General features: G+C 35.2%; 3 protein-coding genes across 3 annotated transcripts in view; 2 read left to right on the top strand and 1 right to left on the bottom strand.

Moving 5' to 3' along the window:
- LOC132548847 (transmembrane protein 132C-like) overlaps positions 1–6,704 on the top strand; it is an 84,178-nt gene extending 77,474 nt beyond the window's left edge. The window contains exon 9 of the mRNA XM_060212741.1: positions 582–6,704. Coding sequence (XP_060068724.1) covers positions 582–1,709 — 1,128 coding nt within the window. The 3' untranslated portion in view covers positions 1,710–6,704. The remainder of the gene's footprint in view (positions 1–581) is intronic.
- A 1,111-nt stretch (positions 6,705–7,815) lies between these two features.
- On the bottom strand, positions 7,816–12,037 carry LOC132548799 (small nuclear ribonucleoprotein Sm D3-like). The gene is made up of 2 exons (XM_060212693.1): positions 11,594–12,037; positions 7,816–11,281 (listed from the first exon to the last, which is right to left on the bottom strand). The coding sequence occupies exons 1-2, from the start codon at positions 11,913–11,915 to the stop codon at positions 11,205–11,207; spliced, it is 399 nt and encodes a 132-aa protein (XP_060068676.1). The 5' UTR covers positions 11,916–12,037; the 3' UTR covers positions 7,816–11,204.
- Positions 12,038–12,731: 694 nt separating this feature from the next.
- LOC132548822 (uncharacterized) lies at positions 12,732–21,869 on the top strand. Its single transcript, XM_060212715.1, has 7 exons — positions 12,732–12,792; positions 13,534–13,726; positions 14,744–14,984; positions 16,492–18,271; positions 18,493–18,590; positions 19,141–19,331; positions 20,532–21,869. The coding sequence occupies exons 2-7, from the start codon at positions 13,553–13,555 to the stop codon at positions 21,207–21,209; spliced, it is 3,162 nt and encodes a 1,053-aa protein (XP_060068698.1). The 5' UTR covers positions 12,732–12,792; positions 13,534–13,552; the 3' UTR covers positions 21,210–21,869.
- The last annotated feature ends 246 nt before the right edge of the window (positions 21,870–22,115 follow it).

Genomic DNA, 22,115 nt, shown 5'->3' with positions numbered 1-22,115 from the left:
AAAACATTATAACCACAATGAAGACATTAGTGTTTCACAAAGTGAGCATGCAATTAGCACATGCCTTACACAGTGAAATTTTAATGTCCTCACTGCAGAATGTTTTGCAACCAGAGGCATAGTGTTTCATAAACACATCTTGTTTAAAGGTTGCACTTTACCTGTAACTTTTGACAGAATCCAACTTCACCATAATTGTCCTGATAATCCCATGTGTTCGTACAATGACAGAACAGCAGGTGAATAGATTAATGGTTTTCATGAACTGTCATCTGTTGCATAATTTGATTGTATTATCTTCAAACTTAAAACTTTATTCTGAATGAAAATCGGGCAAAATATTTTTTATGACACCCTAATAAAAAAGAACTTTGACACAATTATAAATCAGACTGATCGAAGAATAGAATAATGAATGTGTCATTCACAGAAACGGGAAATTCACGGACGATTGCAATGACCAATCCAACATGGTCCCTAGGAGTTCATCTTTGCAGGGTTTTACTGTTAAATCTCTCAGAAGTATTATCATACTCATTATCTCAAATTAGTTATTATATTCTTTGTTATTGTTTTTACAGGAGGCTGTGCTGGATGTTTCTATACAATATTCTGATGGCACACATTTCCCCTTGGCAAAAGTGGAAGAGGAGGATTACATTCTAGATGTGTCCACTCTCAATCACTATGTTATTGGCATGGCTCCATACACAAATCAATACCAACCACGCATTGTTGCCCTAGGCCAAGGTCATGGGGAACTTCTCAAGGTCATGCTTAAACTTAGCAATGATTGTGCAAGGAAAAGGTCAAGGTCGGTTTCTGTTAACTATGTTGTTGTTGACTCTGATTTCTCTCCCGGCGGCCGTGTTTATAATGATCCTTTTGTCAGTGGTGGCATCTATACCGATAACAGAGCAAGTGGTCACAGCAGAGATTCAAAAAACATGAATATCAACAATAAAAAGCTTCCATATATATCACATCCTATCATCGAAAAAGACCAAGGTAAGGATGATAAAGATCGGAAGATGTTTCCTAAAAAAGATCAAAAAGATCTTAGTGTGATCCCCGTTGAATTTGATCTGGCAGAGAATCTGCGGAGTCAGGAAAGCCCACAAACAAAACAGGAACCAGTTCGCCAGGAGGAAATAGCCATGTTATCTCCTCTTGAGATAGGCATGTACGTCTTGTTGGCAGTGTTCTGTGTTGCTATTTGTGTGTTTCTTGTCAACTGTATTGTGTTTATGGTGCGTTACAAACGCAAGCATGTACCCAAAGGTAAGCGGTTAGAGACTGTAGCCCAGGCAAACGACTGGGTGTGGATAGGTCGAGCAACGCTGGAACGTAATGCCATCAACACCAAGTGCTCGCAGACCTTGATGCCAGCTGAAGACTTTAATGGCAATCACACGCCTGTCGCAGGTGGAAGTAGTCAAAACAGCAGTGGACAAAATTCAGCTGAAGCTAGTAATAGAAGTAGTTTTGTTTCTACCATAAAAGGGTCAGAGTGTAGCATCCGTATCACAGCGAATCCCCTGTTAGAAGCTTCAAATCCTCCATCTACAGTCGGCGAGGAGTTAGACAACAATAACCAGCGTCGTCAACTTCAGCAGCACATTGACCCAGAGTGGGATTATGAGGCCATGGGTATGACCTATGACCAGCTTGTCGACTATTTTGACAACTTGAAGGAATCCACAGCTTAGTAATTAATTCCTGTCAGCAATCATCAACAATTTTTCCATTTCGTGTGCGACAATTTTTAGTTTTCGTCGCATGAGATTGAAAGTTATAGTTACATGTATGGAAATGATTCACTAATTTCAGAAGGTTTAGATCTGAAACTAGTGACAGTACTTTCCCAAGCTGAAGGATTTGAGAGAGTAATCCCAATTCTTTATAGGTTTGGTGATGTTGTTCACTTTGTGAGGAGTTTGATATTGTTTCAAACAGAGGAAAGCACTTGTTTATTTCAAAAAACAGTTGAGGATGTTAGTTTTTCTTTTTTGTTGGAAATAAAACATGTTTGTTAAAAGACAAGATCAATGCAAAAAAGGAGATTGTGGATAGGAAGTGTGCTTCCATCTGTGTTGTGATTACAGCAAATAATCGCTGGCAATAGTTCTTGGCATGTAAGCCTGCTACCTCTAAGGCCGGATCATAACTTCTCGTACATCAGACAGGGAGTTACACAGTGCTAGTCTCTCGTCTCGATATGTCTGGTACCTTTACACGATACTTGGTACTAGGTGGCATCATAATTAAAAGAATGCCATATTTAATTATCTTGCTAACGTATAACGGCAATGGGAGGTAATGTAATCAAATTGAAGATTTTTTTTTCCAACTTATACAAGATTATGTACGAGAAATAGAATCTGTTACTTGTACAGTTGTTGGATGATGTGCTGTAATATCGCATTCACAGCTTCACCTTGAAATAGTTTTTTATAGAATGTCAGCCCTCGACTGAGATGGATTGATCTTTAACACATATATGTAACAGATTCTATCAATAAGCTACCTTGGATCCAGACTTGCACCTTAGAAGCTGGTGGGTTAGGGGTGTGAGGGGTGAGGGGATCTTACATTTCTAAATTACTGCAAGATCTAGAAGTAATATTGTAAAGAAAATAATTTCCCTCCCCTTTCCCCACCCCCCACCCCTAAAAAAGGATGAATTCCCATTATCACGATATGATATTGGACATAATACACCTTGTTACCATGACAATTGGTTGAATGTGGGTATTTAAAATTGCAGTGAATGTGGATTTTTTTTAAATTGCCAGCATGTGCACAGTTTTGTTTTGTTTCATTTTATTTTTTTTAACAAGAAACATCACAGGAGAATTTTATGGAAGAGATAATGATTCCATAGATTAAATAAAATGCAAATTGATATCACCTTTTGCTTTGATGCAAGACCTCAAATACAGAGTGAATGATGACATGTACCAAAGTTTGCTTGCCAGTTATCTGTAATATTTCATGTTACATAACACACTGTACAATTATTTACAATGTATATCACAAATTTATTACCAAGTACTCTACCACATCGCTTCATTAGAGGCAGTATGCTTTTGTGGTAGTATCTCTAACAAATTAACTATTGTTTTCAAATTTTGATATTTGAGTCAGCTCTTCTCAAAATTTCAATCAAAGGAAAAATTTGCATTGTTTTCATGCCGTCAATATTTAACAGTTTATATTTGATAGTACATATTCAACAAGGAATGATTTGTTACTTGTTATATAATAAGAAATGCAGAGCATTGATGTGTGTTAAATAGAGGCCAATGAAAATTAGAAAATCTGACTGATATGCAGAGATTATTATCATTTTATTTACCAAAAAATTCAAAAAGTTTGCATTTTTCTGTTTCATGTTTGTCTATTTGCTGATTCTAATATTTCAAAAGTATAATAAGAAACAGATATTAGAAAACCAAAATTAAGATGTCTTTTCCATTGATGTTTAAGTATATATAGGATCATCTACTGGGGGGGAGAGGGGGGAATCTTCAGTGAAATACAGGATCTTCTACTTTTATAGGAGGGTGCAAACCTTTCATCATACCCTGTTATTTATTCGCTATTTATTACATCATTTGTTAACAGCTTATTTATATATTGACGACAGATTGTAGCTTTGATTGATCCTTGTAGGTAAGGGCAGATGTAAATATCATAGATGTATGTATATATAGAAGTGTCTAGTTGACACGACACATTGTGACTACCGCTAAACAGATGGTGTACATGCACTTTACTTGGAGTCAAGAATACTCACTGTTTCATGCTGATTGACCTTTTATGTTATTGACATTGGATCAAAGGTCATGTGCTAGCAACCTTGACCCTTAGACCACAGACATTTGACTGTCAGACAAACTGTAGGTACATGCAGGTAATTTTAACTTTGACTTCGACCCATTACCAGAGGCTTTTGTATTTGGTCCTGGTGTTGTTTACACTTTGACCTATCTTGAGTTGTGATACTCAAGACTTGGCACCTGACCCTCAAGTTTCCTCAACCTTCAGGAGTCAGTTAGTGCACATGTCATGGTAGTTCCCTTATTGACAGACATTTTGTAGATGTTATTGTTGAGTAGTTGTAACCATCATTTACATCTCAGTTTGTTGTTATGATATCCTTAAAAGTACTTTACAATAGTAACTAAAAACTTTATTTGGAATAAAAAGAAAAAAATGAGAAAGAAATTTGAAATCATCTTCAAAATAAGTTAAAAGAATGTTCACATGAAACAGTTTAATTATCACTTCATTATGTACATTTTCTTTTTAGTGTATTATATACTATTTACTTATTTCTGACTGACCGAATGATTTTGTAAGGGCGAATGAAGGAACGATTCCTTGTATTAGTTATAGATTGAGATCAGTTTTAAGTGATCTAAATGTTTGCGTATGTATTAAATGTAGCCATGTTTTGTGTTGTATGACTCAATGTTATATTATCTTGTGCCATTTTGCTTAAGATTTTTTTTAGCATTTCTGAACTTTGATTTTAATGCGAAATGCATATCTGATTTTATGAAAGCAACAACAGCTGATTCCAGACTTATCAAATTTCTGGTATTAATGTATATTCCTTGTTTAACCTTCTATATGTCATAAATTATTATTTTGGAGAACTATTTTTTGCTAGATTTTAAGATGTTTATGTGATGTCTTCAGAAGATTGAACAACAGAAATGTACCTGGTATTTTAAAACCAGCACTCCTAAAGTGTTTGACATGTTTGCAGGACAAATAACAATATCACCTATTGAATCTCAAAAAATAAAAAATTATATTGATTATTAGGAAAGTTCACCTGGTGCTTTATTTTATCCCTGTTCCCCAAGTACACTTGTTTTATTGATGTAGGGGACATAACTCTAGTTCAGGAACTGCCTACAGTCTGTGTTCTGATATTTTCAAATCTGTATCAAAGACAACTTTTAAAGATTCAAATGATAAGATAATTATTCCAAAACTATTTTTCTTTCATTGTTTGTCCTGATATTTGTACCTTTTCAATCCATTTCTATATAATCTAAGGTTAGAAACCACCCTTTCTCTGTGCAAGCATATCGTATAATGGTGGCTGATTTCCCCTGTGGTCAGTGTTAAGTTCCGACAATATTTAGTTCTAAAATATAGTCATAGTAACACAGAAAGAGTCAACTCCATGTCTATCCCATCTCCTTCCCTCCCTCCCTCCCACTATCTACTTTCACTTAAGGCTTAACCTATTCTGCTCATTCTAGCTTTTCTTGTCAGCTGAAAGGCCAAAAGGCCATTAGTGGACATTAAGCCCATCAAATAATAGAAAAGAAAATATCTATATGTATATTTCGCAGTTTTTAACAATTTACATTATAGTACCTTGAAAATGAAATGCTTTATGTGCAATTTAGAAAATATGTAATATATATGTTTATTTGCTTTGTTGATATGGCTTTGAAACTCGAACAGTTGCTGTTTGTATATATATATATACATATATATCTGTTAAGTTCTGGTATGAGAGAGAGTGTGTCAACAAACCATCAAGCTTGTATGTTGTATAGTGAGACTGATGACCCGTGTTCTACACTAAATGTACCTTCTTGTACATATTCATGGTAATAATGCATTTACATTGAATTTTTTAAATGTATTACCCCCAAGTAAACAACTGCATGACTATGATCACCATTTTTTTTTATCAATTTTTGTTGAAAATTACTGATAATCAAGGGATAACAATATCTTAACTTCCATAATATGCTTCTTGAAATTATATTTAATTCTAAAATTTACTTTAAGGAGTGGAATTTTAAGAATGTTCTAATTAGGAAAAAGGTGTTCAATACAAATGTAGCATATATATATTCATGTGTGTTTAAGTCTGGTCATCTTTCCCAGTAAAAACATAGAATTAACTACTACAATCAGTTTTTAAAAAATCATTAATCCCAACATCACAAGCGCTTTAAATGAAGTGTAGAAAATTTATTTCATTTCAACAAAGATCTGTTTCTGATCATCTTTGTATATAATCATGTGGCCGTTTCAAAACCCCCTGTTGTATAATGTACTAGATGTAGCGTTACGTATTTTGTAATTCAAAGGTTGAACTATATAACATATTTGTTAATGTCCCACCATCTTTGTTGTCAACAAGAATCAACAAGGAAACACAAGAAATTCTATTCAATTTTGGCAGTACAAATCTAAAATCAAAAGTATATTACTTGGTAAAATAAAACTTGATTTACACATAGATAATTTACAGCTTTTTGTAGATATGATCATATATATATATATTTCTCAAATAAAGTTTTTAAATGAAACAAAAAATTAACAAGATATGATGTCAGAAGTTAGAGTTGTTGAAGCATAATTGTTTGTTTTTTAATTGTATCAGTGTAAATTGAGTTAGCTGTGACCTGCCTGCAACAGGGCTAATGTGTCCTTTACCCCAAGGGAATTTGTGACAAGCCCCCTGTAAGGGTTTGTTTTTGTTATGTATCACCTAGATCGCCTGGTCTAGTATAACGTCCCACCATTGGCTTGTGAAATCAACTGTGTTGTTTGTAAAGGGCTTTGTATATGTTTGACGATGTATGTATATCATGTTGCTAAACTCCATCACTTATATGATATATGGAATTAGCATTATTAAAATTGTTATTTTTAAGAAGAAATACACTGTTTGTTCTTCTTTATACTGTATGTACTCCTTTCAAATAGAAAGGGGACAAATGCCTTCCTACTCGAAACATATTTATACACCCACTTACTTAAAGGGCATATATTGTAATCACTGTTTGCATGTCCGCACATATAAAATACAGTTTACCTCCAGAACCACTCTGGCATCTTCAGTTCATGTTCACGCCATATCATCTTGTCAGTAAGTTCTACATTAGATGGCTAATAGCAGTCATGGTCAAACGTCACATATCTTGACCACTTTTGAAATAAAAAGCTTCATACAAGATATCTCATTGAACTATCGACTGATTTAGTTCATATTCTTACTTCAGAATTCCACCCATCAATTTCTCTGAGCAGATTTTGATGATCAAAAGTCAAGTCAGTACCATCTTTCCAAGTTTCCTTGGATGATGATAAGAGTAGTCTGTGAACTATCCCACAAACTTCAAACAGGTTTTAATGCAAGATTTTCTTTAATATCCAAACTAAAGAAAATGTGATGCAATTTTATATCATCCAGTTTTACTTCACCTATATATATTTTTGTACATTGTGGTCAACAAACAAAGTTTAAAGTCAAAAATTAAACTTAACCAATTCAAACAAGAGTTTGTCGTCATCAGATATTACTAGACCAATGTTAAACTGCCATAGGAGTTGTGGTAGTGCAAAGAATAAGACAAAAAACGAACCTGAATTCTCAATAGCTAGGTTGTTGAATGTATTCTTTTTATTATTTAATGAAATTTGGCTGCAGTGGACAGGACAATCAACAGATCATTTCAGACATATTAGAGCCGAATCCTACTGTTACTTTAAAATAGATTTGTTCAGCAAAGGATAATTTTCAACAATGGCTGTCATTATGCCATTGTCAAAGTCTTAACAAGGCTAAGAAATAACAATTTGTTGAGTTCCTGATTCTAGATTGTGGCAATGTTGTCATTTTAAATCAACTCTAACAATTACAAAGAATCATATAAAACAAATTTGGGCCAAGTCCCACCAAAGGAGCATTAGGAGAAGTTCAAATTGTTGAAAGTGGATGAAGGACAAAAACACATTCAACTCAAGGACAAGATGACACAGAATGCAAAAAAATGTAAGAAAATACTTTATTTCATTCAGATAAAGATACTCCAAGGGAGACAAGTCATACAGCCTTTTTTTTCTCCCCAATTCAATGTCTTGTTTTGGTTTAGATGAAACAGGAACAAATGTAGACAGACATTGCATAACATGACTTGTTAGTGACAGCTACTGATTGACCTCTCACATTTGATCAAAATAATCAAAATAACACACTCGAATACACCAGTCAGCAACCAGTGAGAGGCATGAAACTTTCACTTGTAAGACTTTTCAGGCAGTCTTAGTTGTCAAAAGTCTAAAATCCTGATATGATGACCACCTGTCAGCACTTTTTATCTCAATCAGTACCAAAAAAACACATGCACATGAAGCTTGATAATGATCTATCCAGAACTTCTCCAGAAATAGTTTGAACAATCTAAGGTCGTTATAAAACAAGATGGCTATATCACTTAAGACTGGATTGCCTGCATTATTTTCATTCTGCTAGACTATGCTTCAAAATATAACAGGTCATGGTTATCAATTCAAATGTCTGTGTTCAACTTCAAGATAGTCAAATACGAGGGCCGATTGATAAGTTGCAAGCCTTGTATCAATTTAAGTTTAGCAGTGATGTCCTTTTTCAGCTCTACTATTCCCTGACTATTTAAGGCTGTGTTACCAAATACTGGTGTCATTTGGTCAGCAGTAAACAAGGAAGGTGACTTTGGCAAAATGGACAAAATTGCTGAAAGAGCAGTGAATCAATATTACCATAAAAAAGGTCTAGCACCTAAGAACATCCATACTGATAAGGCAGCAACATTAGGAAATGATGCCATTTCATATGCTACAATGAAAAGGTGGGTGGTGGAATTGAAGTGTGGCAGGCAGAGCCTTGGGGATGACATCCGTCCTGAAAGGCCAGACACTGTTGCAACCCCAGAAATGGTCAATGAATTGTTATGACTGATAAATGAGTTACAGAGATATATAACCAATACAGCTGCAAGAATACATTTGATTCTTACGGAGAATCTTGCAATGAGAAAGCTTGTAGACTGTTGGAAACCAAGACTTCTGCCAGTTGATCAGAAGCACACCAGAAAGACTTTGTCATGTGCTAATTTGAACCTTTTAAAGGCAGATCCGACTAACTTTCTGCAGAGGTTTGTGACTATGGATGAAATGTGGGTCCATCATTTCACTCCAGAGGCCAAAGAACAGTCCAAGCAATGGAAGCACTCTAGTCAACCCTCATCAAAACAGGCAAAGACTGTTCCACCAGCTGTAAAGGTTATGGTCTCTGTCTTCTGGGTTGCTGATGGTAGATTATCTGCAAAAGGGACAAACCATCAATGGCATATATTATGCATTGCTTCTTTGGCAGGTATGAGAAAATATTTAACTCACACTCCATGGAAAAGTCAGTAACAGTGTGTTATTCCGCCAGGACAACACCCGTTCACAAGTCTGTCATTGGCATGGCTGCCATTAACACAATTGTGGCATTAAATTGATCGAGCATCCTCCTCATTCGCCTAATCTTGCTCCATCACACTTTCATTTTTTCCACAATTGACAAAAAAAAAAAAGGGGGGGGGGGGGGGGGGGGTTGTCATTTCCAACACCCACTTTTGGCCAGATGATGGTGTCATACATAAAGTGGAGGATTTTGTGAATGGTCAAGAAAAGGACTTCTTTAAAAGTGCCATTGAGGGTAAACATAGCTTGCAAAAGTGTATAGATACTGAAGGGGATTATGTTGAAAAATAATGCAATATGTCCGTCAAAAGGCAAACTCTTGAATATGAGGTGAACAACATATCAATTAGCCCTTGTATGTATTCGTACAGGACTATATCTTACTGTTTTATCAAAGGTAACATTTTAAGTTTCCATAGCTTGTATATTGATGGTTCAAATCTAACATGGTTTTCTCAAGCAGACACTCCATGTTCATACTTCCAACATCACATCATAGGCGGATATTTCGACCAGTTATTTGAATTGGTACTTCTACAAGTAAGAAACTGTTAAATTAGAAATAAAAAATTTCAAAATAACTTTCAAGTAACTTACCATGCTGAATACTTCCTAATCATTGCTGATGCTTCACCTGAAATGTGGCTTTTGCTAACATGAGGAAATTTCAAGACTCAAAACCCAATCAAAGATTTGTTAACCGAACTGACTAATCAGTATTGTTTTAAAATTTTTAACATAGACAGCAAAACACTTCTCCAGGAAAAGCAATTACAAAAATTGTTCAAGGATGGGCACAGGGCCAATAATAAATGTCCATGAAATAATGATCGACTTAAAACCAGTTCGAAAAAACAAGACAAGAGATCCAGGAGGGATCTTGGCATCCACCATCTCTTGATCATTAAATGCTCTTTGAAAGTTGGATCTTTTCCCTTCTCAGTTTTTGCCCTTAATGATAAGAAATTTGAACATGCCTTTGCAGAAACAGTGATGCTATTTTTTACCTGACGGTTGTCTGGAAGCCATTTTCTTTCTTCTGATCAGTACCAAAATAAAACATGTACAAGTAGAGACCAAAGGCAACATACATATGAAACTTAAGATGCACAATATAGCGATAACAAACTTCCAAAATAAAAAATCCAAAATCGCTGTCTGTAGTCCATTTTCTGATCAGACCCAAAATGAAATTGGCACGAGGGACCATGAGAAACCTACATATGAAATTTATGAAAGTACTTCTCAAGAAATGGTGATAACAAACTTTACTGGGCAAAATCTAAGATGGCCAACTGTCAGCCATATTGTTTTTCTAAGTATAATAACACACCTGAAAAGTCAAAATCCAAGATGGACACCTGGCGGCTTTTTTTGTTTTTCTAATTGGTCCAAAATTAGACGGGCCTAAGAGACTAAAAGGAACCTACATATTATGGATTTTGAGAGAGATCCATCAAGTACTATGCTCTAGCATAGTCAGGTTTTTAAAGCAATGTAAAGTTAAGGTGGAACCTCAATGGAAGTTATTATTCTTCGGTATTGCTTGTGATACACCCTTGTTGGTCAAATACCTTCTGCAGTTCCAAAATAAACCAGGATAAAACAAACTAAAGATAAAAAATTATTATAAATACACATTTTTTATATCATTTATACCAACAAAAAATAAATATAAGTAAGATTTTCTTTTGTTTTTTTTTTTAATAGTTTCTGTGTCATTTACAAAAATTACAAGTTCATGATGAATGATAACAATGATGAAAATGACCATAAATGTTAAGAGTCCCTGTCTCAATACAGACACATAAAAACATGAATAGTTGAAATTGAATGGCGTTGTCCCACAATGTTATGAAATGAAAACTGGAACACAGCCTAAGACATCTCCATTCGTACAGTTCTGTGATTTGGTACACTTTCAATGATCAACGCCTCTTCTGAAACACATTGCCACCGCCTCCTCGTCCACCGCCACCACCACCTCGACCACGTCCTCTTGCAGCTGTCAAACAATACAATAGCAACCATGTAGTGAGTTGGAAAATGTAGACAAATATATTAAGTTTTGCTTTGAATCATTTAAGCACACTATATAATATCAACTGCATATGATTAACGAAACGACAAGACATTCTTTACCTACAACCTTCTCAAGGTCTTCAAAAACGTTCATATATTTTGTTTTGCAATTATCTTCTTGACAAAATGTCAGCAGCCATGTTTTGTAAAAGTGAAAGAGGCAATGGAGCGATGAAGTCTGCGATAAGTTGTGCAGACAAGAAAAAATTGACGAAAATGAAAAAGCTGTCGTTACCTTGCGCTCGAAGTATTGCAGATTTTCCTCTGCCTGCTCCACCGCCACCTCCACTACGTCCCTGAATTCTTTTAAACATTGGGGCATTTTTTAACATGTCTGGAAGGATGAAAAATCTTATTTTGCTTCCCCGAAGGAACACATTCTCTAGTTGTGCGACTCTGCCATCTCTGTATGTAACGGTAATATTGCACATTTGAGTGTTCATATTATCTTCAGCTTCAACAAGCTTCCCCCTATATACTTCACCGGTTGTTGTTTCACAGGTCACAATGTGGCCCTCTGCTTCGTGAAGCACCTTAATAGGCACACCAATAGACATTTTGAAAGTCTGGTCGTGTTATTAAACACGCTCCTGCACAAGATCTTTCTTATAACAGTGCCGATTCTTATGGATTCGAGTTGCCGGTAAAAGTAAACACAAACAATGGCGCCCGACGCTAAATGTACGTTCCGGAAGTGGAACTCTTTTGGGATAGTTATTTTCATTATATATTAAAAGAATAAGTTGTATCATGCTGGGTAAGTTGATTAATTTACTAGAAGCTAGATTCAAATGTTATATTTATTTTGCTTTCGTATGGTGTTACTATGCATAAAATCCGATAAAACTATTTAAAATATTGAATTCTAGAAGGCATTCACCAAAGTTATCTGCTCTTCGTTAGGTGTCGCAACATTTCTTAAAACGGTCTATTCCAGAAGGTAAAGTTTCTGCGGTGTTTTCACTTCATTATGAGACGACAGGTGTAAAACTCAGCATGTGGATTATGATTTACCAAATTTCTCCAGTATATTTCATTTCTAATTGCCATTATGTACAAATATTTCAAAACAAAACGTACTGGACCATGGGAAAGTTCTTAGGTCGCACTACACCATTAGTTTCGCCGCCATTTTCCAATAATATTTATGCAAAGGGATATTGGAAACACACTCATATTATTTGAATTTATATACTAGTTATTATATATATGTATAAGTCTATGTTATGATGAGTGCATTGCAGTACAGTCTAAACGCTATGTGGCCTTGTAACAGAGCTGAACTGGTCAGAAGCAAAATGTATATTTTTTCTTATAAAAACATCCTTATTCAAGGGATATAACTCTACTTTTGTTGTTTCTATACAGGGACATAACTCAAGGAAAAATGACAGAAATATGAATTAGGATTTTAGTGGTTGGTAAATAAAACTGGTAAGATGCTGTTAATAATGGTGTGGTGTGTGAGTACACTATTTTTTTGTATATTATCCTATAATCAGTTTGATTAATCAGAAAATTAATTTATCAATTCTGCCCAATATTGGAGTGAGAGGATAACTGGAAACTGAGAAATCCAATTGGATAGGGAAGGAAAGAGAACTGATAAACAGAGACAAAGGGGGAGGGTAATGGTGTGGTCATCATAGAAACCAATAAGGGACAGAATGGATAAAACGTCAATCATCCCTCAGATTACCTGCAGAGTGTTATTGTGATGAAAACATGTCCTGACAATTCCACAGTTAGTTTTACACTTCTGTCCATTCACTGAATACTGAACTTTCATGAATAATTCTCAGCAATTTGTGCTCTTTGCTTGATAAAGGAAACAGAGGAATTTGAAAATTTGTAAAAACATAGTTTGTAATCACTGTTTGTTATAAAGAAAAGCATCTTAAATAAGCCCAATAGCCTGCATATAGGAGATTCTGTTCAGTAAAGAACACCAGTAAGTTCTAGATTTTGCACTGTCCTACAATAAACTCATGTTTTACTTTTACATCAAAGGCATACTGTTGGCTCCCTTGGTTAAAACATCTTGTCAGAAGCCATATAGCCGAACTAAAGTTGAGATTGTACATAATTGATCATGATTTTCTTCAGGATTCAGATGGAAAAATTTCATTTGATTTAAAAAAGTAAACTTTACACAATAACACTTTTTATTTGTAGGAGGGCAAAGATTGTAAAAATGGATCAAAATCAAACTGCAAATATACAGTACCGTTATGCATCCCAAACTGGTGAACTAGGGGAGGCTGTGGATCCAAGTGGTATAAATGTACAACCTGTTGTTGCTTTACAAGGAATGGTAGATAATCGGCAGGTCATCTACACAACCAATGATGGCGATGGACAATTACAGGTAAATGATGATGATGATGGACAATGACAGGTAAATCATGATGATGATGGACAATTACAGTTACAAATGAAAATCAAGATATTGATGAATAATTACAGGCAAATCACGATGTTGATGACAATGCATGTATATGAAATATGTAGCACAAAAAACATTATCAATAGTCAAGGGGTTGGCTGTATTTTTTCCCTTCTGGTAAAACTCTAAGCTCTTCCGATAAACTCATCTAGGAAGAATTTTGATCTAGAGCATTATTCAAACCACACATAAGATCCTAAGATTAATCACAAGCAGAGGCATTGATAGATAATGATCATTTATATTTTCATTTAGTCACGTAAGGACACAGAAAAAAATAATTGTGAAAAATACAGTGTATCTATCACCAGCATCACTGTGATTTATGGAAACACTCTCATGTAAGAGAGAGTACATATGTTGCGCTGATAAACTACTAGCCAAGGTTACCTACAGTCTCAGCTCTGAAAGTTATTTTCTCATCAGGGTTACTCCAATAAAACATCAATCTTGACACCCATAGAAATTTTAACTGATAATAGCAAGAAACTGAATCATAGCAAAATGTCAAGTGGATATTTAATGGATGAATATTGGTTATTTGTTTACTGGATACATTGCCTTATGAAAACCCAGGATAAATAAATTTAGAGGCGAGGTCTCCTTGAATTAGCTTGTGACAATCTCACTGAACAACAAATGGAAGGTCTGTTGCAACCCGTCCAGAGCAATTAGAGTGAAGTATATACGGTATCTTGTCCTAGGATACAACTACATCAACACAGACCAGTTCATTTATCAGCTTCCTGGGAAATTCAAACTGTCACAGATAGAGAGCAATGATCCACACACCTCAGATTTTCACCTAAAGTTACATATGCTATCTGTAAAACTAAGTCCTTCTCAAATTAATGTATACATAGATAGTAAGCAAGAATTTGTGTATTCAATCTTCTTTGATAATGATCTCTGCTGAAGTTTCATGGTTTTTATTTGTAGGTATATCACCATGATGGCAGTCCAGCCATAGCAGGTCTTGAGGGCCAAGACACCATTGTGTTTTTGGATGAAGGTATGGAGGTGGAGACAGAGACTGAGGTTGCCACGGCATCAGAGGCTGTAGAAGGGGTCAAGTATGTGGAAGAAAGTGGCGAACAGATGCAAAAGATCATCATCCAGGTGGCAGCACAGGATCAAGTGGTTACACAGCCACAGGTGCCCCAGCGTATTGTAATCCCAGGTATTATAGGTTTAGTTATACACCTTACAAACTAAAAGTCATATTGGGAAAATTTAATCTATTATTTATTATTGATCTTTATTATTTCAAAGCAATCAATGATCCTTTGAAATGGTGAACTAAAAGTAATATACATACCAATATAATTTAAGTATGAGAAGAACTTCTTTTATAAGATATAATGTGTTTATGTTAAGGTAAAATTCTTATTCTCTGGTCTGCTGTATTGATCTCAATAACTAGATTTTTTTGTGGTAAAGTGAAGTTGATCAATTATAGAAAATTATAATTGATCAGTTGTAGTTGAAAAATAAAATGACAAATCTATAAAACTTTAAATATTTATTGGAACTGTACTAATGACAGGTCTCTATAAAAAAATAACATTAATCAGAACTGTGCTACTAGCTGTAGTAACCAGAACTACACTACCTATAATCACAGATGTTTCATAAAAAAATATCAACAGTGAGTTACAAATGTTTAGTCCACTTTCATTAGATGGTAGGCTATTGAAATTGTCCTACTTCAGTGGTCATTTGTTCATCTATATAAACAAGTCTCTTTATCACCATTTCTTAAGAAGTACTGAAAGGATGTTTTTAAAACTTGACATCAAGGTACCCCTTTGTCCCTAGTTGACTGATCTAGACTGATCAGCAAGACAACATGATCGACAGGTGGCCATCATGGAATTTGACAATTGAGGTTTGTTAATGCAGAAGTACTCCTTGAAATATCTGGAGAAATATCGTAAGAATATTTCTCAAACTTGATGTGTAACTTCCTGTTGGTCCTTAGTTGTGACAATTTAATTTTGTGGTTGTTCAAGGAAACAAAATTACTGACCAAGAGACCATCTTGGATTTTGACTGTTGAGGTTTATAATTGCTATTTCTCAAAGAGGTCTTTCTTAAATTTTAGAAGTTCAGGATCCTTTTGTAATCAATTAGTTGAGAGGAAAAGGAGAAAGAAGGGATAAGTAGAGAAATAATCAATCTTGCATAGAACCGGTAAAAAACCAGTGATTTATTAAAGTAGCTATACTGACAGATCTTCTATGAAAACATTTAACAGAACTCTCTACCTTTACTAAAAAATCTTCTTTTAAAAAGATTTACCAGAATTGCACCATTTAAAGTGACAAATCTATAATAAACATCAGCCATAGTTATATAATACTTGTACAAGCCATTTCATGCACTCTTTATTTAAGCAAACAGAAATGTAGGTTAATACACAGTTTTGGTATAGGCTGGTGGAATACATTAGATCAGTTTTCATGATCACCAATTTATTTTCATAGTCAGAGAGTCATGTCAGTGCTTTGTTTTTGATAATAACTGCACCATTCGGGTGGGAACACAATAAGCCCATGCTTTTCCAGGGCATTACTTTGATAAAATTTTAGAAATGGAAATGGAGTTCATTAAGTTTTATAAATGTTAACAATATAGGAATACTCCAAAGTGTGCTTAAATCTTTAGTATGTGTATTTTCATTACAGGTTTGGAGAATTATGTTGTACAATTGGGCGAGCAGGAACAACAACCTGAAAACAACCAACTGTATCAAAATATACAGCCAAAATCTATAATTCCAAAGGTGGCCGCTAGATCTATAGAGAAATCCTCACACAAGTCACAACCGTCCTTTATACTAAAATCTCCACAGCTTGTCCAACAGAATAATACCATCCAGTCTGTCACACCTGTGTCTACCAGTCGTGGTGACCCATCACAACAGCCAAAAGTACTGATTAGTCAGAAGCAAGTGAAACACCAAAGAAAACGTCCAGTGGCACAGAATGAAAATACGGAGTACATCTATGTTACAAGAGTTCTTGCTTCTTCTAAATCCGAGAATAATGAGCCTGGAAAATCAGTTTATAACACCATAAAAGTTTATAAAAACACACCAAAAAATGTTGATGAGAAATTACAGGTGGAAGGATTCTCGTCACGAAAAGAAATATCACAACAGGTGACAGACCAGACTAAAGTGCAACCTCGGATAAAAATAGTGCCACTTGTTTCACAAGAGGTGGCATCATCGTCACAGGTGGTAGCAGTGTCACAACAGATGGCAATGTCTTCAAAACAGGTGGCAGAAGTGACACAACAAATGACAGCATCATCACAAGAGGTGGCAGAATCTTCGAAGCAAATGTCAACAGTGTCACAACAGATGGCAGTAACATCACACCAACAGATGGAAGCAACAACATGCCAGGTAGCAGTAACGCCACATCAGGTGTCAGCTTTGTCACAACAGATGCCAGAAGCAGTGCCCACACAGGCATCAGAAACGGTTTTAAAACAGCCTTCTCAACAGGTGCAGTTATCGAATAAACCTCAAACCAAACGGCAACATATGGTCTCGGTGAAGGGGGCAAGCAAAAATATCATTAGGAAAGGAGGTAATATTTTCAAAGTAGATCCAGTATCCAAGAAGATAATTTTTGAACCCTCTTCCCCAAAGGATATGGTGAGTTTGGATGAAAACTCCAAAAACAGTTCTGATAATACAACAAATGTTGATAATGGAGAGCCAGATGTTGCTGAGGAGGATGAAGAGGAACCAGAAGCAAAGAAATCAAAGCCAATGTCATATAAGAGCGTAGAAAGAGAAACTACAGGAGAGAGAGAAGGAAAATGGAAAAGGAAACCAAATAGCAGAAAAATTAAAACCAAATTTCGTTTTAGTCCTGAGGATGTGGCACCTCCCCCTAAAAAGCAAGCTACAAAACCCAAGAAAATTACAAAGGGGAAAACATCTAAAGGTGCAAATACAGTAGATCCAGGTATCAAGATAAAGGAGGAGTTTGAGGAGGCGGAGGAGGAAGAAAGTACCACTGCACCCAAGAAGAAGACAGATAATGAGGAAGAAGTCGAAGAGGAATTGGAAGACAAGAAATGTCGAATGTGTCTTTCCCTTCATAATGCTGAATGTCCATTGATGCGTCGAAGAGTTACATCATGTATTAATGACAATTCGAACTGTTTGAATTCAACCATGCTTTCCTTACAGACCATTCCTAAGGAATTTGTACTCAGTAGAAGAGACAAACACGGCCTTAGTGTATTTGCATCGGATATTATTAAGAAGGGTACACACTTTGGACCTTTAGTGGGTGATCGATTGACATTTGAGCAGATTTCACATAAAATGAACTTTACACATCTGTGGCTTATAGAGACAGAGGAAACCATCAATGCTGTGGATAAGAAAACGATTAAGTACAACGTCATCAGTACAGAAAATGAGACGAACAGTAACTGGTGTAGGTAAGTTGGGTTGTACAAAGTAGGCTTCAATTGCTAATGTAATAGAGAGTGTTCTTTCCATCTGAATTTTACGACAGCCTGTTGTGTGAAAAACCATGTCTGTTGTATAAGTTTGAAATTTCCTTTGGTCAAGTGAGGTATGGTTTGATAATTAACAAACACCAGGGGAGATAATTTTGTATAATACTGGTTTATAATGCTTAATTTGTTGTTTGTTATAGATATCTGAGACCCACTCTGAACGTACAGGAATGTAATGTCATCAGCTACTGTAAGAATGAAGAGATTTTATTTGTAGCAAGGGAGGACATACAAGAAGGTATACATATCTATAAACATACATATTTAGGATTAGATATTTCATCATCATTTTTTCAGAATTTGTACATTTTTATTGAAATAAAGGAATCTGTTTTTGAGTGGAAATTACCACAGAAACCAAAACTACAAGCAAAAGGTGTTCACCTTTTACACAAACATAGATTGAAAAATGTGTTTGCCAGCATTCAAAATTTTTGTTTTTTCCCATAGTTTGAATTCATTGAAAATATCTGTTTTTTCAGTAATAAGCCCAGAGAGGCAATTATACAGATTCTGATGGTCAGGTGATAGATTTGTTGCAAAACAACATACAAAAACATACAATAGTACTGATAAGCACTAGATATGATTGGGCTTATCACCAGGTGTTGACTTATTGACAAGTAAATGTACTTTTAACTTAGTAAGAATGAATCTTTCAAAATAAGTTTTGAAAGGTACATTTTCTGCATTTTAAGGATAAACTGAAGTTTAATGTGAATTTTTTATGTAAATTTTCTTTGGCGATTACCATGAAAGTTTATCACTATTGCATCTCTCATTTACAGGTGAAGAGTTGATTGTGTATTTTCGCTTCATTGAAGACCTTCATAACGAGATATGGTTTGCTGACCTGTGTAACCGTGAGCAGAAGTTGTGTAAGAGGTGTGAAGTAATGTACACAAACCTCGTCAGCTATGTAAAACACGTTCAGGTGTATCATCCATACTCCCTTAAAAAGCTGAAGGCCATCTGCAAGGTCAGTTGTAAAGATCGGTACTTATGTCAATATAATCTGGGATTTCTGATCTCATAGACCATGTAACACATTCAAAGGAATGTATATGTTTCACATACATGGGGTTCACCATAGCTTAGTTGGTAGAGCATTGGCTCATACAACCACAGATGAAAATCTGAGATATGTGGTTGACACTCCCTACCTTTGGCAGTTTACGTTTATGAGAAACCAACCCGTCTGTGCAGTCATAATTGTGTCCATGGGCAAGACACTTCACCACAGATGCTTGTGTGGTAACCCTTGACCTTGATATTGACTTTGATCAGATTTACCCTTGACCTTGATATTGACTTTGACCAGATTGAACTTTTACCAAATTGACCCTTGACTTTGATATGGACTTTGACCAGATTTACCCTTGACCTTGATAGAAACCCTTACCAGACTAATCTTTGTCCTTGATATTGTCTTAACTTACCGTTTACCTTAATATTGACAAAAATTTGCCTTGACCTTGATATGAACTTTGATCAGATTTACCCTTGATGTTGATATGAACTTTGACCAGATTACCACTTGACCTTAATATGAACTTTTACCAGATTAACACTTGACTTTGATATGAACTTTGAGCAGACTTGATTTGATGCCATATTCATTTACAAATCAAACCCAGCAATGATACAACTGTGTTGAATATTTTGTTTCAAGAAGAAGAGAGTAACTTGGGAAATAGATATAGCACAATATGTCTTCTACATCCAGTTACATGTTTATATGAATTCGTAAATATTGAAATTTCATGTTCTTTGTTGTTTAAACATTCTCTTAATCTTGTGCCCAGTAAAATTTGAAACTAGTAACACATGATCATATCTGGTATATAGGGAAAGAGTCCTGTTTTATAAACATTGGGCAGTATTTAATTGATATCAGTTATGCTGTAATGAAAACCTACACTATCCCAACAATTCCAAAATAAAGGTAATCTATCTATAGATTAGTCTTTAGCATGATGTTACAAAATCTGGCAGAAAGTTTATTTTTTACCAAAATAACCCTAGAGAGGTTTAAGACTACAGTATTTGTTTATTAACATTTGTAAATTGGTTTTCTTTCATAAGTTGTTGAAAGGAATACTTTCCCACTTACTTTGAGGTCAAAAGTTCATCTGTTATGTTTGCTGTACATATTTGATGTTGGCGACTTATATTGTAGGAATGTGGCCTTGTGTTGGAAAGTACTGGAGAACTCACTAAACACTGTAAAGAAGAACATCAAGGTAACGGGGCCTTTGTCTGCAAGGACTGCGGCAAGCAATTTCCAATACCACGTGGCCTTCAACAACATCGCAAGTTCTTTCACATCGTTGAAGGTAATTTTCCATGTGAACATTGTGGGAAATCATTCTTTAACAAGTTCAAACTGCGGAACCACATGCGCAACAAGCATTCAGGGAAGGAGCACAGGTGTGAAATCTGCAATAAGGTAGTTGGGTCTCAAAATGCCCTAAACCGCCATCGCAAGTCCCATACTCAGGAGGGTTACAAGTTTACGTGTGATCGCTGTGGAAAGTCTTGTCGCGATAATAGTAACTTGAGATCACACATGTTAACTCATATCAAGGCTAGGAAATTCCCCTGTACTGTTGCAGGGTGCTTGATGAGATATGGGTCAAAAATTGCTCTACAAATGCACTTTGCCAAAACTCATTTTCTATCAGCGGAACAGATCAAAGTGCATATGCTCAGTTTGATGAACACAAATGAGCAAGATTTGGAAAAATCGCAGCAGCAAGACGGTAGTGCAGCTGTTGTGTCCGGTACACAGACTGATCTTGTGTACGAGTTGGAAAGTGAGAATGATGAGGAATCAAGTGAATACAACTCGGAATGACATTTTTACATTGACATCACACCTTTTCAGAGATCAATAGAAATCATAGAATTGTGAATCCTGTTGGTATTTAGATCTGTCAGAGCATAAATGTACTTAAGTTACTGGTACAGAAAATAACCTTCAACAAGTTCTGCCATTAAATACTATAAACATTAACCTACCTCTTGGGGTTTTACCCTTTTCGAATTGCTTTATGATATCAACATTCAAATTTATGAATTTCAACATTGTGGAAAGCATACTGCTTGAAATATCTGTGTTGATCATCATTATGTATGACTGAATCCTTTATTTTAACAAGAAGTGAAAAAAACACCGGTAAAACAATAACTGACCTGATGGATATGTGATATATTTATTAATGTGAGTAGGAATGATAGTTTCAATTCTTATGCAAAAGTAATCGCTGTTCTGCCAATAAATAAAAGGTGGAAGCATGATAAAGTATCAAGTAGAATAAAATGGTCATTGAATAAAATCTTGGGCTGTTTTTACAGATTGTATTTAATTAATTGTAACAGGTTAAGTATATTTTGTTAAAATTGATTTTGAATTCTATCCAACTGATTATGTTTTGACTGGAGATTAAATCAATTTGTTCCAGCAAGCTATTGTTATAGTATTACTTAAATGATACATTAAAATAAATTATCATCATTTGTGAATTTTGTAGTTATAGAAACAAGAAATATGTCTGAACTGTTTAACACATTTAAAAGTACCCACATTTACAAGTACCCATCCTCAATACTGCAGGGGTTACACTCATTATCACTGCTGGAACATTTCATGGCAAAATTGATAGTTCCATGTGCAACACCTTGTGGATAAGACAAGATTATCAAGTTTAATGTGCATTAAATGAACCTCAAGGATGTGTCGCAATATGTCGTACTGGCTTTG

This window comes from Ylistrum balloti, unplaced genomic scaffold, assembly GCF_031769215.1.
Source record: "Ylistrum balloti isolate Yb309-2 unplaced genomic scaffold, AGI_CSIRO_Ybal_v1 Utg370028, whole genome shotgun sequence".
NCBI lineage: Eukaryota > Metazoa > Mollusca > Bivalvia > Pectinida > Pectinidae > Ylistrum > Ylistrum balloti.
The sequence above is the reverse complement of the archived record's forward strand: the minus strand, read 5'-3'. Positions and strand labels throughout refer to the sequence as shown.

Excerpts from the sequence above, each read along its gene's own strand:
- LOC132548799 (XM_060212693.1), bottom strand. The coding sequence starts at position 11,915 with ATGTCTATTGGTGTGCCTATTAAGGTGCTTCACGAAGCAGAGGGCCAC. Across the intron at positions 11,282-11,593 it reads TGCAATACTTCGAGCGCAAG|CTGCAAGAGGACGTGGTCGA; the intron begins GTAACGACAGCT and ends ATTGTTTGACAG.
- LOC132548822 (XM_060212715.1), top strand. The coding sequence starts at position 13,553 with ATGGATCAAAATCAAACTGCAAATATACAGTACCGTTATGCATCCCAA. Across the intron at positions 18,272-18,492 it reads ACGAACAGTAACTGGTGTAG|ATATCTGAGACCCACTCTGA; the intron begins GTAAGTTGGGTT and ends TGTTTGTTATAG. Across the intron at positions 18,591-19,140 it reads AAGGGAGGACATACAAGAAG|GTGAAGAGTTGATTGTGTAT; the intron begins GTATACATATCT and ends TCTCATTTACAG.